The sequence below is a fragment of the Leptonychotes weddellii genome, chromosome 3, assembly GCF_054177405.1.
Source record: "Leptonychotes weddellii isolate Sample4059 chromosome 3, ASM5417740v2, whole genome shotgun sequence".
Lineage (NCBI taxonomy): Eukaryota > Metazoa > Chordata > Mammalia > Carnivora > Phocidae > Leptonychotes > Leptonychotes weddellii.
Window position 1 is genome coordinate 926,604 of NC_138371.1, and position 16,749 is coordinate 943,352.

Here is a 16,749-nt window from a genome sequence, read left to right on the forward strand (position 1 = left end):
CCCTGAGGGGTGGCCAGGTAAGGTCAAGGGAGCCTTGGGAGGAGGTGCCCAGGAAGCTGGGAACAGAGGCGATTTGGGGTGCCTGAGAGGGGAACAGCCTGAGATGAGCTCAGGATGGAGAGGGATGGTCAGTCTGGAATGTTGGTGAGGGACCCACAGGGCCTGGAACCCGTGGTTGTCAGGGTTCCACCCAGAATCCAGCATTCTGTGACCTCTGGAGAGACAGGCAGTGGGGTGGCCAGGTGGGTCCCAGGCAGGACACAGAAAACATAGGAGCTGTGGGTTCCTTCCCAGCCACAGAGTGGAGGCCCCCCCCCCCGTCCTTGGAGCCTGGGGAGTTTCCTCCTTCCTTGGGCCACAGCTGCAGGCTGACTACGAGCAAGGGTGTCCGGCTTAGTTCTGTTTGTGGTTTGGGTTCTTTTATTTTAAAGAACCCCCCCCCCACACACACACTTTAAAAGCTTCACAGCCCCACAAAACCTGCATCTGATCTGGTTCAACCGTGAACATTTAAAAAAAAACACAAAATAATAAGAGGAGTCCCGGACCTGCCACCACTTGGGTGGGACACCTGTCCGCACAGATGTCCGCACTGAGATGCGCTCATCTCACGCCTGGTTGTTAAAGAACTGGAACGCGGTGCAGCTAGCCCTCCACTCTTACCCCATTAGATGGTTTCGCTTTTCATTCCTGTGTCCCTAAAAGGCACGTGGGACTGTTTTCCATTGTGAGATTTTATACTGCACAGTGCTTTGGAAAGTCTCTTTCTGCATTCCCTGATGACAAGGAAAATTGAGCACTTTTTCATATGTAACTAGTGGTTATTTATCCTATTTATTATTTAAAGATTTATTTATTAGAGAGAGCAAGAGTGCGAGTGCATGCACACACGAGCGGGGGCAGGGGCAGAGGGAGAGGAAGAGAGAGAATCCCAAGCAGACACCCCGCTGAGTGCGGAGCCCAACGCGGGGCTTGGTCTCTATCTCATGACCCTGAGACCACGACCTGAGCCGAAGTCAAGAGTCGGAATACTTAACCGACTGCGCCACCGAGGCGGCCCCCATCCTATTTATTATTTATCGGGCATTTGGAGTCCCGTGTCTGGGATTCGCCTCCCTGGCTGTGTGATCGCTGCCCATGTTTGCGTGGGGATGGCTCTGTCCTCGACGGCAGGAGCCTCTGATGTGTGCCACGGCCTGCGTTTCCGTGTCTGGTCTGTCTTCGTGCAGGACAGAATATCGGTGTGGCCGCAGTTGCCCACGGCATCCTCGTGGCTCCGTGTCTCCAGAGTGCTTCCTGTGTCTGCGGGTCTTACTGTCCCACTGTCTTCTCTGTGCTTGTAAACGTGGCTTTCCGCAGTTTGCTTCTTAGTCCATCCTCAGTATTCTTGTTGATGGTGTGAGGTGGGGGCCTGTTCGATCCTTGCCGTGTGGCTAGTCGAGGGCCCGGCACCGGTTAGCTTCCGTGCTCTTCTCCACCCGCCCCCCCTGCCCCCACCCGGCAGCTCTTCATCTGCTCCCTTCCCCACAGACTTGCCTTTTCCAGAATTTCCTCCAGATGGACTCAAACTGGCATGGTCTTCTGCAGTCTGGGGGCTGCGTTCAGGCTGCCAACCTGTGGAGGAGGTGGGGGGGGCTTCCCTTTCTACGAAACTCCCAACTCACTGGGCCCCCTCCCACACCCGGCCGAAGGCATGGAGCTCCTGCCAACCTGCCTCCTGTGGGGTGCCCACCTCCTCTGGGGGATCCCTGCCTCCTGTGGGGTGCCCACCTCCTCTGGGGGATCCCTGCCTCCTGTGGCGTGCCCACCTCTTCTGGGGGATCCCTGCCTCCTGTGGGGTGCTCACTTCCTCTGGGGGATCCCTGCCTCCTGTGGGGTCCTCACCTCCTCTGGGGGATCCCTGCCTCTTGTGGGGTGCCCACCTTCTCTGGGGGATCCCTGCCTCCTGTGGGGTGCTCACTTCCTATGGGGGCCCCACCTCCTGTGGGGAGTCCCCACCCCCTGTGGGGTCCTTATTTCCTGTGGGGAAGACCCCACCTCCTGTGGGGGGTCCCTGCCTCCTACTGGGGGGTCCCTGCTTCCTATGGGGTGTCCCCATCTCTTGTGGGGCCCTCACTTCCTATGGAGGTCCTCACATCCTGTGGGGGGCCCTTGCTTTTTGTGGGGGGTCTCCACCTCTTGTGTGGTCCCCACCTCTTGTGGGGGGACCCCGCCTCCTCGGGGGGGGTCCCCATGTCCTGTGTGGGGAGGGTCCTCATCTGAGCTCCAGTTGGTGCTTTTCCCAGTCTCCTGTTTTGTTTTAAACAGTGGGCTTGTTCTAACCTGAGGGCTTCCGTCTCTGACACCACACAACACTCTGTAGGCCAGCTGCCCCACGACCTGACATTCTCGGGCTCTGGCTCGGGGTGGTGGGTGTTTTTTGGCATGCTGTAATTTTTAATTTGAGTTCCCACCAGTGGGGATATGTGACTCCTTCTCCCGAGGGCATCTCACTCTGCCTGGGCGGGGGAGCCCTGCCTGATACCTGCTGAGGACCAGTGGAACCCCCTGCTCTGGGGAGGCGGTTTCTGGGCAGAGCCCCTGCAGCAAAGCTTTCTTGGCCCCCGTGTGGGCCCTCCCCCCGCTCTGGAGCCCACTGATGGCTGCTGACTGTGACGTTCCTTGCCTTGTCCGCGCCGAGCCATCTGCAGGGGCAGCATCGCTGTGAGCTTCGACACCAGACACGTCCTGGTGTTTTCCCCCGCTGCTCGCTCTTGCTTGGGGCGGCCTGTCGGGTTCCCGCTGCTGGTGCTGTGTAGTTGGAGATTCCTGAGAGGTTCCTGGCTGGCTTGCTTCTCTGCCTTCCCAGGTCGGGCCCGGAAACGGGCTTCTGCTACAAACGGGGAAGTGTCCTGTTTGCATCTTCAGGCCACGCGAGGGAGGGAGAGAAGCGTTGCCCTTCACCAAGGTTGCCCCTCACTGGGTCCCGTCCGTGCCCCGTCACCTGCCCTAGACTCACCCCCACCTTTGACAGCTCGGACAGGGGACTTGCCACCTATGTTGTTCCCAGCAGAACACAGGCCCTTGGTTCCATCCTTCCACGTTCACGAGGGAATCTGTTCTCTACCCTGAACTAGACCTAGGACTTTGATGATACGTGCGATTTCTGGACAGAGGGCTTGTCTCCAGGTAAAGGACCGCCGGTCCCCTGGAGGGGAGGAGGGTGTGCGTTCCCACGAGTGTGCACGCAGTGCCACGCCGGCCTGCCCACAGGAGGCGCCGAGGAGCTGGCTGCCCTCTGCCGGCCGGGGGGCCGGTCCGCAAGTCTGCGGCTTCCTGGGTAGCTCAAGAGGGATGAACTGGGACCAGCACCTGGTCTGCTGTGGGCCGGGTGGCCCCTCCCCACCTGCCCCCGGCTTGTGCTGGAAGCCCACCTCACTTGTGTCCTTCCTTCCCTCACGGGGAAAATGGAATCAGCTTCGTTCACACAGAGCTTCCAAAAGCATTTGGGCAAGAAGGCGAGCCAGAAGCCTGAGACCCCAAAGCTGCCAGGCTGGCCAAAGAGCTCCTTTTCCACGTACAACCAGGAATGAGTGTCTAGCGACCCACCTGTTCCGTGAACTCCCGAGGCTGTCGAGGCTGTCCCCCAGCCCACCCAGGGAGGGAGGCCTTCCCCCCCTCCTCCTCCTGGGAGGAGCTCGACCACCCCGCCATCCCAGGGCTCCAGGAAGGGTGGGCCCGTGAGCCCACGGTCGCTGCTCTGCAGGGGAGGCCGTTGCTGGGGCCAGGGGCCCCCAAGGAGCTGCAACCCCTGGAGAAGCTGCGTTTTCCCTCCCAGGGCATGCAGCCCAGCCCCCCTGTGCTCGGGGAGCGGGGTCCCGGCCGCTGGCTCCTCGGCACTCAGGCCCGCGGGGACAGAGAGGCTTTATCGAACGTTCACCAGGCAGACTAGTTGTGGCCGTAATTCCCAAATAAAGTGACCCTGCAGCAGCTCTTGCTTCCGGGCTGGCCTCCAGGCTCTGCTGGGCAGCCGGTCCTGGGCCCTGCGCTGGATGTGCTGCCCACGAGGCCAGGGCGCTGGTGGGGCCAAAGTGCCCTGGGGGGTGAGCGTGGGGGCTGGCAGCTCTGTCTCAGGTATTGTGCGGGACTCGGCTCGGCAGGGCAGGCCAGTGGGGGCAGGAGCCTCTGGTGAGGCAGCAGGGCTCCTCGGCATGGGGGACAGACTGGACCATCGGGATGTCCAGACAGGCCTGGCCTCAGAACCACGCTGGTCCCCGCGCTCTGGCCTCCTGGGCATCTCTGAGGCTACTTGGCAGGAACTGGAAGCTTCCTGGGCCATGCGTTAGGATGTGTGTCCAGAGCAGGGAAGGAGTGGACAGCAGGTGGGGCGTGGAGACGCAGACCAGGGGCGCAGTGTGGGCGCAAGCCCCTCCCCACCTCCCAGCGCGCCCCGCGTCGTGTCCTGCTGTTCACGGCCCAGGGACGCGCACTTGCCCGAGCTGTCCAGGATGGGGTCGCGGCAGCCACACAAGCTCTCCAACCTTTTATTCGTACAAGGACTCAAGAGCATAGGACACCAGCTGACACCGCCTGGCCGGGGCCGCCCCCTCCAGAGACCTACAGTGCAGGCCCCCGTGGGGACAGCGGGCAACCACTGCCCCAGAGCCCCTGAGAATCCAGCTGGCCCTCACCTACAGGGAAGGAGGCCCTGGGCCCAGCCCCCCAGTCTGGCACAAGCAAGGTTACTACAGGGTGGGGGTGCCCGTGGGACTGCGCTGCCTGGTGGGACACAGGCTGGGGGCCCTGACCAGCGTGAGAGGCGAGGCAAAGCAGTGCTAAGTGCCCTTGTCGGGCCCCGGTGCTGGTTAGGACTGCTGTCCCTGGCCACGGCGGCTCAGCATCCCATGGACCCTCGAGGGTCCCCTTGCCGGAGCCCCTCTCTGGCGGGGTCCAGCCCCCTCCCCAGGGCCCACAGCAGCTAGGGCCCAGGAGGGAGGGAGGGAGGGTCCTGGGCCTGGGGGAGGGCCTGGACAGCCTGAGTGAGCAGGGGTGCCCCCAGGTCCCGGAAGCCCCAGCCCTTCCAAGCTCTGGGAGGAGGAGCCGAAAAGCAGCTCTGTGTGAAGAGATGGAAAGCGTCTATGAATGTATGTATGTTTGGAAAAGCCCTTAACTGTCAAAGCCCCCCAGGCCCCCAGGAGCTGGCGGGGTCAGGAGGGACTCGGGTGGCCCTCTGGCTTTCGGGGCCAGGCCTCCTGGACGAGCTGAGGTTTCACAAGCCACCCGCATCCTGTGGCCAGGTGTGGCCTCCAGCCCCACGTGCGTCACCCCGAGTGGGGGGCCCTGGGCCTGGTGGGGATGAGAGGCAGGGGCATGGGTGCGCAGCCCCTCCGCACAGCCGCAGGGCCCTGGGCAGGCGCGGGGCCCACGTTCAAAGGGGGTGCCCACGTCTGTGGAGGGCCCAGCCAACTCTCCTGGGACTGCCAGGATCGGCACCCCCAGCCCCACACGAGGGTCAGCCAAGAGCAGCGCCCAGAGGTGGTGAGGCTGTGCCCACGGCGGCCCATCTGTGCACCCCGGACCCTTGCAGCTGGTCCTTGGAGTGAATGAGGTCCAGACACACTGGTCAGCAAGGGTGCCTTCCCAGTTAGAGCTCACCCTGATGCTGAGGGCCTCTGGTGGGCCACAGCATCATGGGGGCCTGGCTGAGTCTGAAGGGTTCATGCATAATCTGAATAGGCCCTGCTAGACCCTGGATGGCAGAAACCCCAATGCCCTCCCGGGGATCCTTAGGTGCCCAGGGGTGGGCCTTGGTTTCTGACACCTGTGGCCCAGAAGTTCTCCGTGGGAGGAGGCAGGAGAGGAAAGCAGAGACTCGCGCTCTCCAGCGGGACACTGCTCAGGGAGCTGGGGGGAGAGGCGCAGGCGGGCAGGCGGGAGGTGGCCACCGGCATCCCCCAGGTCCCTGAAATACATGGCTTTTGGGGACACTGTTCCTGGCTGACCTGAGGGCCTCATACAAAATTAAAAGCCAGGGTAGCCGGCGGAGTGAGGCCAGGAGGGCCCGCGCCCCTCGCCCTACCCCAGTGCAGTTACAGCACTGGGGTCCCTCACCGTCCCTCCCTGTGCTGCCCTGGGGCCTCCAGGCCGAGGAGAATTAAATATCGTCTGTTTTGTGTTTCAGCAAAGTCAGTTCCTGGCCTCGGCCCCTGGGGCCTGGGGCAGTTACCGCCACGTGGGCCTGGGGGCTGAGAGGACCAGGGGGAGGAGAAGCAGCAGCAGGGACGCGCGGGGCTGGGGACAGCTCGCCGCCGAGGTCTTCTGGCCCTCCCGCTCCGACAGGCCGGGGAGGGCGTGGGTCAGGGTCGTCCGTGAGCCGGGGCTCTTCTTGCTGACCCTCCGGTCACAGAGGTCGTCCGGACAGCTGTCACCACTGCCCGAGCCACTGCTGTCATCACCTGGGGGGAGGACAGGAGGCTCCAGCAGGCCCGCCTGGCTGTGGACCCCGAGCGCCGGGGACCCTGCCCCTCCCCCGGCCACGGGGGCCTCCCGTGCTGGGCAAGGCCAGCTCCACCTGAGCACAGCTCCCGACCCGCCCGGGCCTGCCAACGCTTGATGGACATCCTGGCCAGGCTCGGCCGTGCTTGGGGACGCGGGTGTGTGTGTGTGGGGGGGGGGCGGGGGGGCTGTTTGGTGTCCATGCCCGGGCAGCAGCAGCGGCCAGAGCCACGTGTGGGCCCAGGGACTGGGAGGGCCCCTCCCCTGCGCCCTTCCCCCCCCACCCCCACCCCACAGCTCCCGTCCCTGGGGCCCCGCCCGCACTGGCGTCCTGGAAGTCCACATCATTGCCGCTGTAGGCGCCGCGGAGCCGGTTGGTCATGACCTTCAGCTGCATGATCTGTTGGCGGACGGTCATGTCGGGCTTGGTGATGTCCACCTCCACCTCGGGGTTGTTGATCTGATTGGCCAGGCCATCGCCCATCACCTCTGGGAGGTACCTGGGGGCCGAGAACAGGCCCTAGGTCACTGCCTGCCCCCTGCCAAGGTCTGCTTCCCTGGCATGCCCTCCCATCCCCTCTCCTCCTGTCCAGGTGCTGGCAAGCCTGAGACCCCCCGCGGCCGTTGGGGTGTGGATGTGCATCACATCCAGAAGTGGAGTGTGGATGTACCGAGCAGGGTGCATGCCGCAGGGAGCTGGCCCAGACCTCTGTCCGGGCTTCCCTCGTCGTCCTGTGGGCCTGGCGTCGGGCACGGCCCTGTGCACACAGCACTTGGAGACACAGGCCAGACAAGGGACCCGGGTGAGGCCTGAGGTCAGCCGGGCAGCACCCACCTGCCTTTGGCCATGCCGTTCCAGCAGCGGTCATCACTGGCACTGCTCATGGCCACCTTCTCACTGCACAGCATGCTGGGGAGGCTGATCCAGAAGTCCTGGGCATCTCGGAGCTGCACCTTGGCCTCCGTGACCTGCGAGGCAGTGGTCAGGTCACGGGGTGGCCTGCTTGGCCTGCCCTCCCCTCCCCCGCCCAGCCAGGGCCCTGGCCGGCCAAAGGCCGCTCACCAGCTTCTCCAGTGTGCCCGTGGGAGACTTCTCCTGTAACACCAACTTGCCCTGGTGCCACTTCTCTTCGGGCCCGGAGCCCTGGGGGTTCACCTTGGGGTTCCCACAGCCCTGGATGACCTGCGGGAAGACCACAGGGGTCCCAGAGGGGCACAAGGCCATCTCTGGGATGCCCCTCCAGGCCCGCTGCACCCGCTCGCCCGCACCTTGGCTGTGAGTATGTCCTTGTTGTCCTGGAGGGCGTTGATGGCTTCTGCCAGCCACAAATGCACGTTGCCGATGACGCTTTCTGCTCCCGAAGGGCCCCAGAACTTGTCGGTGATGAGCACCATGGAGTCTGGAGCAAGTGTGAACATATGCACACGGGGCGTTTTGTAAACACGCACACTAGCCACCTTACATCAACATGCTAGCTCACGCACGCGCACGCACGCCGGCCCACCAGGTGTCCGCTCGCGGACACGTCAGCTCTTACGTGTGCTCGCACGAACTGAACTGGCCTACCACGTGCATGCAGCTGACACGTGTTGGCTCGGATCACGTCCTAACACACGCGTGAGCACACGTCAGCACGTATGTGTGTTGGCCCGCTGTGTCAGCGCACGTTAGGACTTAGAGAGGTTGGCATCGGGCGCCGACGCGCCTCACGTCAGCGATGTCCGCTCACACGTGCGATGTGCATGCGCGTCGGTCCGCCCTGCACAGCACATGTACGTGCCGGCCGGCCCGCCGCAAGTCAGCGCATGCGCGCTGGCTCACGTACATGTTAGTTCGGGCACACGGCGGCCCAGCCCAGGTCACAGGCGGGTTGCATGTATGTGCTTGCTCGTGGGGGTGGGGGGGACGAGGAGCCATGACCCCAGAGGGCTGCGTACCAGGCAGCAGTCTGAGTCACACACTGCTCAAAATGGCCTGTCCCTTGACCCGGGGACCCTCCCCCTCCCAGGGCCACGGCCAGGTGCTCCAGAGGACAGCCTGGCTTTGTCCCCGCTCCTGCAGGCCCTGGGCTGCTCTGGCACGTGGCAGTGACTGCTCACCCAGAAGGTTCCTCCACTCGGCGTCGAGGTCGGCCTGGTTGGCCAGGCAACCCTTGAGCACGTTGCGGCAGTAGTCAGGGCAGGGCCGGGCGCCAGGGACCCCCAGGCAGTGTGCACAGTACGCCAGCTTCATGACGGCCCTCGTGCACTCCGGGCCCAGGGGCACCTGGGGAGGCAAGGCAGCCTGAGCCCCGCCTTGCAGCGGGGTGTGCCCAGCCCCCCAAGGAGCCCCAGGGTGGAGGGCTCTGGACAGAAGTCAGGGGGCCGCAGATCTGCCCCCTGGCCCTAGTCCTTCTTGGGGACCCTGTCTCATCTCAGGTGGTCAAGCAGGCTCCCAGGGTGGGGCCGCTCATGCTCCTCACTGCTGCCGTCCCGGCACGCGACTCCCTGGAACAGTGCTGTCACTGGGCCTCACTGGGAAGCGTGAGTGTGCCTGCCCTCCGTGCAGATGACGGGACCGGGGCGGGGCTGGGAGGAGGACTTGCTAAGGACCCCAGCTGGAGGGGGAGGTGGCTCACAGCCGGGGCTGTGTGGGTCTGACTCGGGCTGCCCCTTGGGGGAGGTACCCTGCTGGCCCTGAAGGCCTCAGGCCCCAGCCTGCTCTGGTCTCTGAGCGATGTTACCCCCTTGGCTCCCGTCCACCTGACCCCTGCAAGTTGGCTCAGCATCCAGCCCCACGCCCTTCTGCCTTCCCGTCCTGCTTGGGACCCAGCCCGACGGAGGATGGGACTGGACAGCTGCTCACACCAGAGCCGTCCTGGGACATGCTGTGTGCACGCGGACGCGGACGCGGACGCGGGGGTGGGCAGCAGCCCAGGGTCAGGGAGATGGTCAGACAGCCCTAGGGCCCAGGGGGCTGGGCTGGGAGGCAGGGCAAGGGGGGCACGGGGAGACCGGGGCGGGGGGTAGGGGCGGCGGCTCCCGAGAGCCTGGGCCGCTGTGCGCACCTGGGCCACCTTCCGGACCACGTCGCCAGCCACGCCCAGGCCCTGCACGAAGGCGCGCGCGGCCACGAAGGCGCGCGTGGCGCGCATGCGCAGCTCGCGCGGGGCCTCCCCGAAGGGCCGCAGCGCGTCGGCCTGCTTGCCCAGGCAGTCCAGGTAGTCGTCCGGGAGCAGCAGCTGCGGGCGCAGCTGCCGGAAGAGGCGTTCCAGCAGGCGGGCCCAGAACTCGGCCAGCGTCTCCTCCAGGTGCAGGTCGGCGCCGCGGTAGTAGAGACGCAGCTCCGCGTACAGGTCCCGGAAGGCCTTGGCGCTCTGCGCGTACAGCTCGCCGAAGGCGCTGGGGAAGGCGTCCTGCAGCGCCCGCTCCGACTCGTTCAGCAGGTGCTGGAAGTGATCTGGGCCGGGGGGCGGGGGCGTGAGGCCTCCCGCGCCTCCTGTCCTCCTGCCTACCCCCCATGCTGTGGCAGCAGAGCAGGACTGGGGGGGCTCTGCCCAGGACCCCTGATGCTCTGGGAGAATCAGAGCCCAGGCTGCAGAGGCTGGAAGGGCCCTGGGTGCCCCCTGGACTCTCAAGACCTCACCCCCCCCCCCACGGCCTGGGGTGCAAAAGCCTGGGTGGGGGTCCCCTCCTGGGTCTCAGGGCCTCCAACTGGGACTCCAGTTGACACTTCTGGGCTGGGGACAGACGCAGGGTGCTTCGGTGACCTACTGGGATCACCTGTAAGGTGGGCAGGAGGATCCTCTGAGCCAGGGGGTGGGATCCACCTCCTTCCTGCCTGTTCCTCCCTGCACTGCCCCCCAAACGGTGTGTCTGGCCCTCCTTCTCCGTTTTTCTCTTAGATGCCCTCCCTCGGGTTCCAGAAGCCTCAGCTCTTATCAGGCCCCCCCGGAAGCTGGCCTGCCTGAGGGCCCGGGGAAGATCTCCTGTAGCCTTTGGGATGTGCCCAGGGACCCAGGCAGGCCTGTTGAAGCCCTCCAGGGGGGCAAGGCATGAGCATGTGTGACAGACCTGTGTGGTTTTGGGGACATGCCCCTGCACCCTATGTGCCCAGAACGGGGCCCCCAAACAGCACCCACCCCCCTCTGGCAGGGAGACTGCACAGTCTGTGACCACACAGGCCCTCCACTCAGACTCGTCCCCAAGAGCTATAGCCACCCTCCCTGCACAGGCCCCGGGGCCCTGGGCAGCCAGGGGTTTCCAGGCTCCCCTACATCTACCCCCCTCCCCCCGCCAGGCCTTGGGCTGTCAGGCTGGCTGGGGCAGGAGATCCTGATCAGGCTGTGGGATGGGGTGCAGGAGTCCAGGGGCTGAGATCATGGGCCTCAAGGCCTCTCAGAGCTGCCTGGTGGCTGCAGACGCACACTCTCCCTCTTCTCTCCGCTCAGGCTCTGCCAGGGCACCTTCCCCCTCCAGTTAGACTTCAGGTCACTTCCTGGGGGCCCCACCCCAGCACCCACACCATTCCCCTGAGGGGACCACTGTGGGCAGCATCGTGCCGGCCAGCTCTATGCTGTCCAGGGCACTCGCTGTCTGCCCAGACCTGGTGTGAGACCCGGCGAGAGTCAGGGAGTGAGAGGCCCGACCAGCAGCTGCCCTGGAGATGGGAAGGCCACACCGGGGCCCCCTGCTCCCGCAGCAGGGCAGCCGCAGCCTCAGTCCCCTGCCCCGATCCCGGCCAGCATGCTCGCTTGCTGGCCCCGCACCACCGTGGCCAGGGCAAGGCCTGTCCCTGTCTGCCGGTGACAGGAGGCACCCTCTGAGGGGCTGGCAGGGATGGGCCCCATCTCCCCAAACGTGCACGTGTGTTGCTGCGCACACCCAAGGGTGGACGAGGATGCCTGCAGACCGCTCCCGGGCTCGCGGCCCCTTGGCTTGGGCCCTGCATGCGGGCAGCCTTCTGCTCCCGCCTCGCCAGGAGAGGTGACCCCGGGCCCAGCTCCCCCCGTGTCAGTGTCCTGCGTTCCCCGGCCCGGGGGCCTGCTCACCGTCAAAGCTCTGCAGCTGGGCGGCGAGTGCGGTCTGCAGGGTGCGGCCGCTGTCCAGGAGGGCGGTCTCCAGCTCGGCCCGGCTGCGGTTGGCCAGCTTCTCCTCCATCTCGCTCGTACAGCACGTGTAGCCCCGGGGGCAGATCCGCAGGTGCTCTCCTGTGGGGAGCGGCTGCTGTGAGGGAGAGGAGGCGCCCCGGAGGCGGGGAGGGGGGCCCCGGGCAGACGCTGGGAGGGGGCACAGCGCCGGCGGGGGCCTGGGTAGGTCGTGCAGTCCCCAGTGCAGGACACAGCAGTAGGGCTGCCTCTGCAGGGGCAAACCTGGCCGGTGGGCATCAAGCAGGGCTGCAGAAGGCTGAGCCCCAGGGCAGGGGTGTCCCATGTCATCCTCACCTAGCTCCTCCTGGCCCCTCAGCGCCCACTGCTGCCACCATGCAGGTGAGGAGGGCCATCCCAGGGGTCCTGGCGCAGCTCAGAACTGCCTCGGGCCCTGTGTGTGTGCAGAGGGGCGGCTGCCAGACCCCCGGCCCACCGGGGCAAGCTTCCAGGCCTGCAGGGTGCCCCCTGCCTGGGCCCAGGCTGAGGATGGGGAGGGAGGAGGGGATCCCCCACCCCCGGAGGGCAGGGCAGGATAACCAGGGCCTCCCCCCAACCCACACCAGGCCAGAGGTGCAAGCTCCCATGAGGACCGCAGGCCTGGGTGGGGCTACCGACCGGGGGTGCCTGGTGAGGAGGGGTCCTGCATGCGGGGGGTCTGGACACACCTGTGTCCCTGTCAGGGGCACGCCCCTTCCTCTGCACCCGAACGCCCTCCTCACCCCTCGTGTTCCCCAGCAACACACCACCCATGCTTCCGTCCTGGGGCCGGGGACAGGTGCTGGGTCAACACAGCCCTGCAGACACACCGCTGAGCCGTGCAGGGAGGGGTGCGGGCCAGAGAGCAGGCGCCTTTAAAAATGGGCCCCTGCCTGTGTTACAGCAACTGTGGTCTGAGGCGGGTGCTGTGACCCCATTTTGCAGACCAGGAAACTGCGCCTTGCAGAGACTCAGTTTCCTGTCCAGTCCACGCTATGCCAGGAGGGGCCAAGCAGCTCAGTCAGGCTGCCTGCTTGCAGCGCCCCCACACCCAGTGTGCCGCCCCACGGCCCTCCCCACCGGCGGTATTTCCTGCCTCTAAGCTGTGGCGGAGGCTGGGGTCTAACCTGGACAGGGGCTGTGGGGAAGGGTCACCTGGGCACTGCTGCGGGGTAGGGTGGAGCAGCCTGGGCGGAGCTCCGGGGGTCCCGAGGCTGTCCTGAGGGCGGGGAGGGTCAGCAGCCCCAGCAGAAGGCCTGGAGGGCACAGGCAGCCTCCAGTAGAAGCTTGGGGCCGGGGAGGGGGGGGGCGCGATAAAGACGTAATTATCCCGCGGCTGAACTGGCCCTCAAGAGCCTGTGGGCACCACCAGGTCAGAGCGGGCTGGAGCATCTTCATCTCCCGCGCTGACGCGCACAGCCCCGGGCTGGTGAGAAGCGGACAGAACAGAGAAGCCATGTGTGGGTGCCGTGCCATCCGTGTGACAGCGAACTGCTGGTGGCCCATGGGCCACTGCACGCTGGGGTGGGACTGGAAGAAGGCTGTCAGAGTGCCTGGAGGAGCCCACTCAGACACGGCGGATGAGGGGAGGTTTGGGGGGGCGCAGGGCGGGGGAAAGCCAGCCCCTTCTTCTTCCTCTTCCCACATGGGCCCTGAGCAGTCCCACTCCCCAGGCCCCAGGTGCCCTCAGCCCTCAGACACCTGAGCCCTGCAGGGCTGCTTGTCTGGGGGAACCACCACCCCTTCCGCCAGGGCCTGGAAGTGATGCTAGCATGTCCGTCTGAGGGGGGCTGTGGCCCCCACCTTGGGAAAGGGCGCTCAAGACCACCTGGGCCCATCTCTGGGAGGGCATCAGGTCTGTGGGGCTGTGACAGTTGGGGATCTGAGACCTGACCCCCTGGGTGAATCAGGACTTTCAGGGCCTTGTGGGAGCCAGCTGGGGGCAAGGGTCGGAGCCTGGCTCCCCAAGGCCTGATAGGGAGGAGGCACCTGCCAACATTCCTCTGCCCCTTCTCGTGAGGGGTGGGGTGGGCAGGTGTCTCCAGGCAGGGAGTGGGCCCAAGAACACCTACCATCCTTCTCTCTCAGGGCCTTTACTGACTCTGACGTGTGGCCCAGGACCCTTGCCAGCAGGAGGCAGGACGCCGGGCAGGATGAGGGTCCTCTCCATGGGGTCCCTGTGCACCCAACCAGGAGAAAGCTGAGCTCCCAGCCTCAACAGGGGCTGGGAGAGCATCCTCTGCATGTCAGGCTCCCCATGGTGCCAGGGGGTGGGGACATGGACTCGGGGCATGCCCTGGGACAGGGGGCAGGTGCCAGCCTGGGGCTTCTGGGGGACACCCGGGGCTCTGCTGTGCTGGGCACTCAGGCCAGGCTGGCTGGGTGGGCAGCGGGTGGGCACACACAGGTCTTCAGGGGGGCACGGCTGCCAAAGTGAGAGCTCTTGTAGGCCACAGGGATGGACAGCGTCCGTGACTGGCTGCCCTCCCTCCTGAACCCTCTGGTCCCCTGGAGCAACAGACCCCCTCCCCGAACCTGCCAGTTCATGCGGACAGCAGAGAGGCCGGGCGGCGGGGGAGAAACTCGGGGAGACACAGGGAGCCCCCCTCCCCCGCCGCGGGCGGGCTCTGAGTGGGCCCCTGGGCACTGTCAGCACGGCCACCTCGTCCACCCGGCGGCCTCCCTGGAGCCTCGCCAGTCCTGCCGGGCCACCTCGTCCAGCCGCCCGGTGGCCTGCGCTGTTCCAGCCGCCCCAGCACAGCCCCCGTCCCTCCCTCCCTCCTCGGACACACGGGAGTGAAGACACGGAGCCAGAGCCCGGGCGCCGGCCTGAGGTCCCGGGCGGGCTGGGCCGAGGCGGCCCCCAAGCCAGCTGCAGGGCAGACGCAGTGCGCGGCGGGTGCGAGAGTGGTAGTCAGGACTGTGTGCTTCTTTCCTGCCCACCCTGGCCCAGCTCGGCCTGCGTCTGCACATCAGCCAGCTGGAGGGGGTTTGGCAGGGCACCCCCTGCACCCCCTGAAATGCAAGCCTGCGCCTCCTGGTCTCCTGGTCAGAGCCAACTCGTGCCCGGGTGGGGGGCTGCCAGGAGCGAAAGGGAGCTCCCTGCCCCTGGCAGTGTGCAAATCAGACTGAAGGATTTCTATACATTGTCATTCCAGACTCCCAAACCCCCACCTCTCCTCTCAGCTCAGTACCCGCAGAGGAACGGAGACTTGCCTGGGGCAGGGGGGAATGCTCCCCCTCCCCGCCCTGGGAGGCATAGGTGGGTCCCCTCTTCCCACCGACCCCTCCCCCAGCAGGCCAGCGACCATCCCTCCTTTCTCCCTCGGGTGCTTTGCTGTTTTTGCAAAAGCTGGCCACATCCAGAACTCTCCCTTCCCTTAGCTTGTGGGGACACTTCCTCCCACGGGTGATCCTAGATTTTCTGAGGAAAGGGGAGGATAGTTCATTCCTCACCGCAGTCCCTGTGGCACGGCTCCTCCGGGCCCCGCCCCCAAATTCCCAGATGCTCTCTGATCCTGCTCCTCAGGTTAAAGTCCTGCACCCACTTCCCTAATCCCATCAGCAAGCAACTGCTTCTCTTCCTGGGCGGCAGGCCGCATGTCCATCTTCTGCCCTCCAGATCCAGACCTCCTGGGGTCACCCCACATCCCCGGCTCCTCTTCACTAAGCCCCTCCCAGTCTGTGGCTCAAACGTCTTTAAGGCTCACACGCTCCCGCCACCTGCTGAGCCGCTGCTCCCAGCTGTCCTGTCTCGGCAGCCTCCCAAGAGCATGCTCACCCAGCAGCCAACCTCGCCGGCATGTCACCCCAATGCTTTAGCCCAAGACACCCACCCCAACAGTGGTCACCACTTCCAATGCTGGACAGACCTCCTGTGGCCAGGCCCAGCCTGGCAGCCACCTGTCCCTGGTGGCGCTAGAGCCCTCCCAAGGAGACTGCAGAGGGAAGATGGCGCCACGCCAAGCCCCTCTCTCCAGAAGCTTCTACTGCTCACACAAGAGGATGCACACTGTCTGCTCAACCTGTCTTTAAAGCCACATCCCAGAGGCTCCACACCGACGGACCCAGCCACCCCTAGAAGGCTCCAATTCACTGCAGACGCCGGCACTGGCCTCCCCGCGCGGGGCGGAAACGCAGCTGCGTGGACAGCTCCAGGCACCAAAACACGCCAAGGGAGAGGCCCGGGTCTGCAAGAGCAGGAAGGGGGCTGCTTCCCCACCGCTCCTCTTTACTCAGTCCTGGACCCTCCGTTGGGCCTTGCTGGCAGGCTGGGGGTGGGCAGGTATAGAAGGCTTTCCCCCAAGCAACATTCTTCTCTGGACAACTGCCCCCTGCCCACTCCTGCTCCTGGACCCCATCCAGCTCCAGTGGCCACAGGATCCCCCTGGCATTGTCCACCAGTCTGCTGGGGGTGGGAGGCACTGAGCAAACAGAGGCAGGTTCCCTGGGCACTGTCCACACGGGAGCTCTAGACCTTCCTCTCTTAGCCCTCTGTCCGGAAGCGTTTGCCCCTGACTGGTCCCTGTCAGAGGGTCACACTTGATCATCCAGAAGGGTGGCCTCGGACCCACCTTGCAGAGGACATTTCAACCACCATCTCCTACCCTCCCTTACTAACACATCACCAGCACCCATACCCCTCCTACCACTGACCCAACCTGCCTCCCTACCCCCGACCACCCAAAGCCCCCTCCCCCACCATTTCAGGCAAATGACAGCATCACCAAGGAGCCCTCTGCCACTGCCCGGCAGAGTCTCCACCAGCACTGGGACCCAAAGCCGAAGGGCATCGCTGCAGACACCTCCTCCCTCGGTGGGCAGGAGGGGCAGGTCGCAGGCAGCGGAACAAAGGCTGGGCGCCAGGTGCCCTGGCCAGCAGCTGCGGGCCAGGGGGCTGGACGGAGCACCGCACGCCGTGGGGTGGGAGCGGGAGCGACAGCGCGGTCTGGAGATGTGGTGGTGCTCCTGGAGCGGCGGGGACGGGCGCTGGTGCAGTGGGCGCGGTGGGCACCCAGGGGGTGCGGGGGCTGCAGCAGGCAGGCGGGCAGGGAGGCAGAGAGCAGGGGGGCCACGCGGCGGCGGGGGGGGGCTGCTGCAGCCGGGGCGGGGGTGGGGCGGGGGAGGAGGGCAACGCGATTGGCGGGGAAGGGGCTTGCCGCAGTGGGCG

The 16,749-nt window shown here is 65.6% G+C and overlaps 1 protein-coding gene across 1 annotated transcript in view; it reads right to left on the reverse strand.

The window, feature by feature from the left end:
- Positions 1–4,509: 4,509 nt before the first annotated feature.
- GPC1 (glypican 1) overlaps positions 4,510–16,749 on the reverse strand; it is a 28,503-nt gene continuing 16,263 nt past the window's right edge. The window contains exons 2-9 of the mRNA XM_006750573.3: positions 11,505–11,663; positions 9,522–9,913; positions 8,575–8,740; positions 7,744–7,874; positions 7,538–7,657; positions 7,310–7,443; positions 6,799–6,974; positions 4,510–6,434 (exon numbers count right to left, since the gene is read on the reverse strand). Of these exons, the coding sequence (XP_006750636.1) occupies positions 6,202–6,434; positions 6,799–6,974; positions 7,310–7,443; positions 7,538–7,657; positions 7,744–7,874; positions 8,575–8,740; positions 9,522–9,913; positions 11,505–11,663 (1,511 nt within the window). The 3' untranslated portion in view covers positions 4,510–6,201. The remainder of the gene's footprint in view (positions 6,435–6,798; positions 6,975–7,309; positions 7,444–7,537; positions 7,658–7,743; positions 7,875–8,574; positions 8,741–9,521; positions 9,914–11,504; positions 11,664–16,749) is intronic.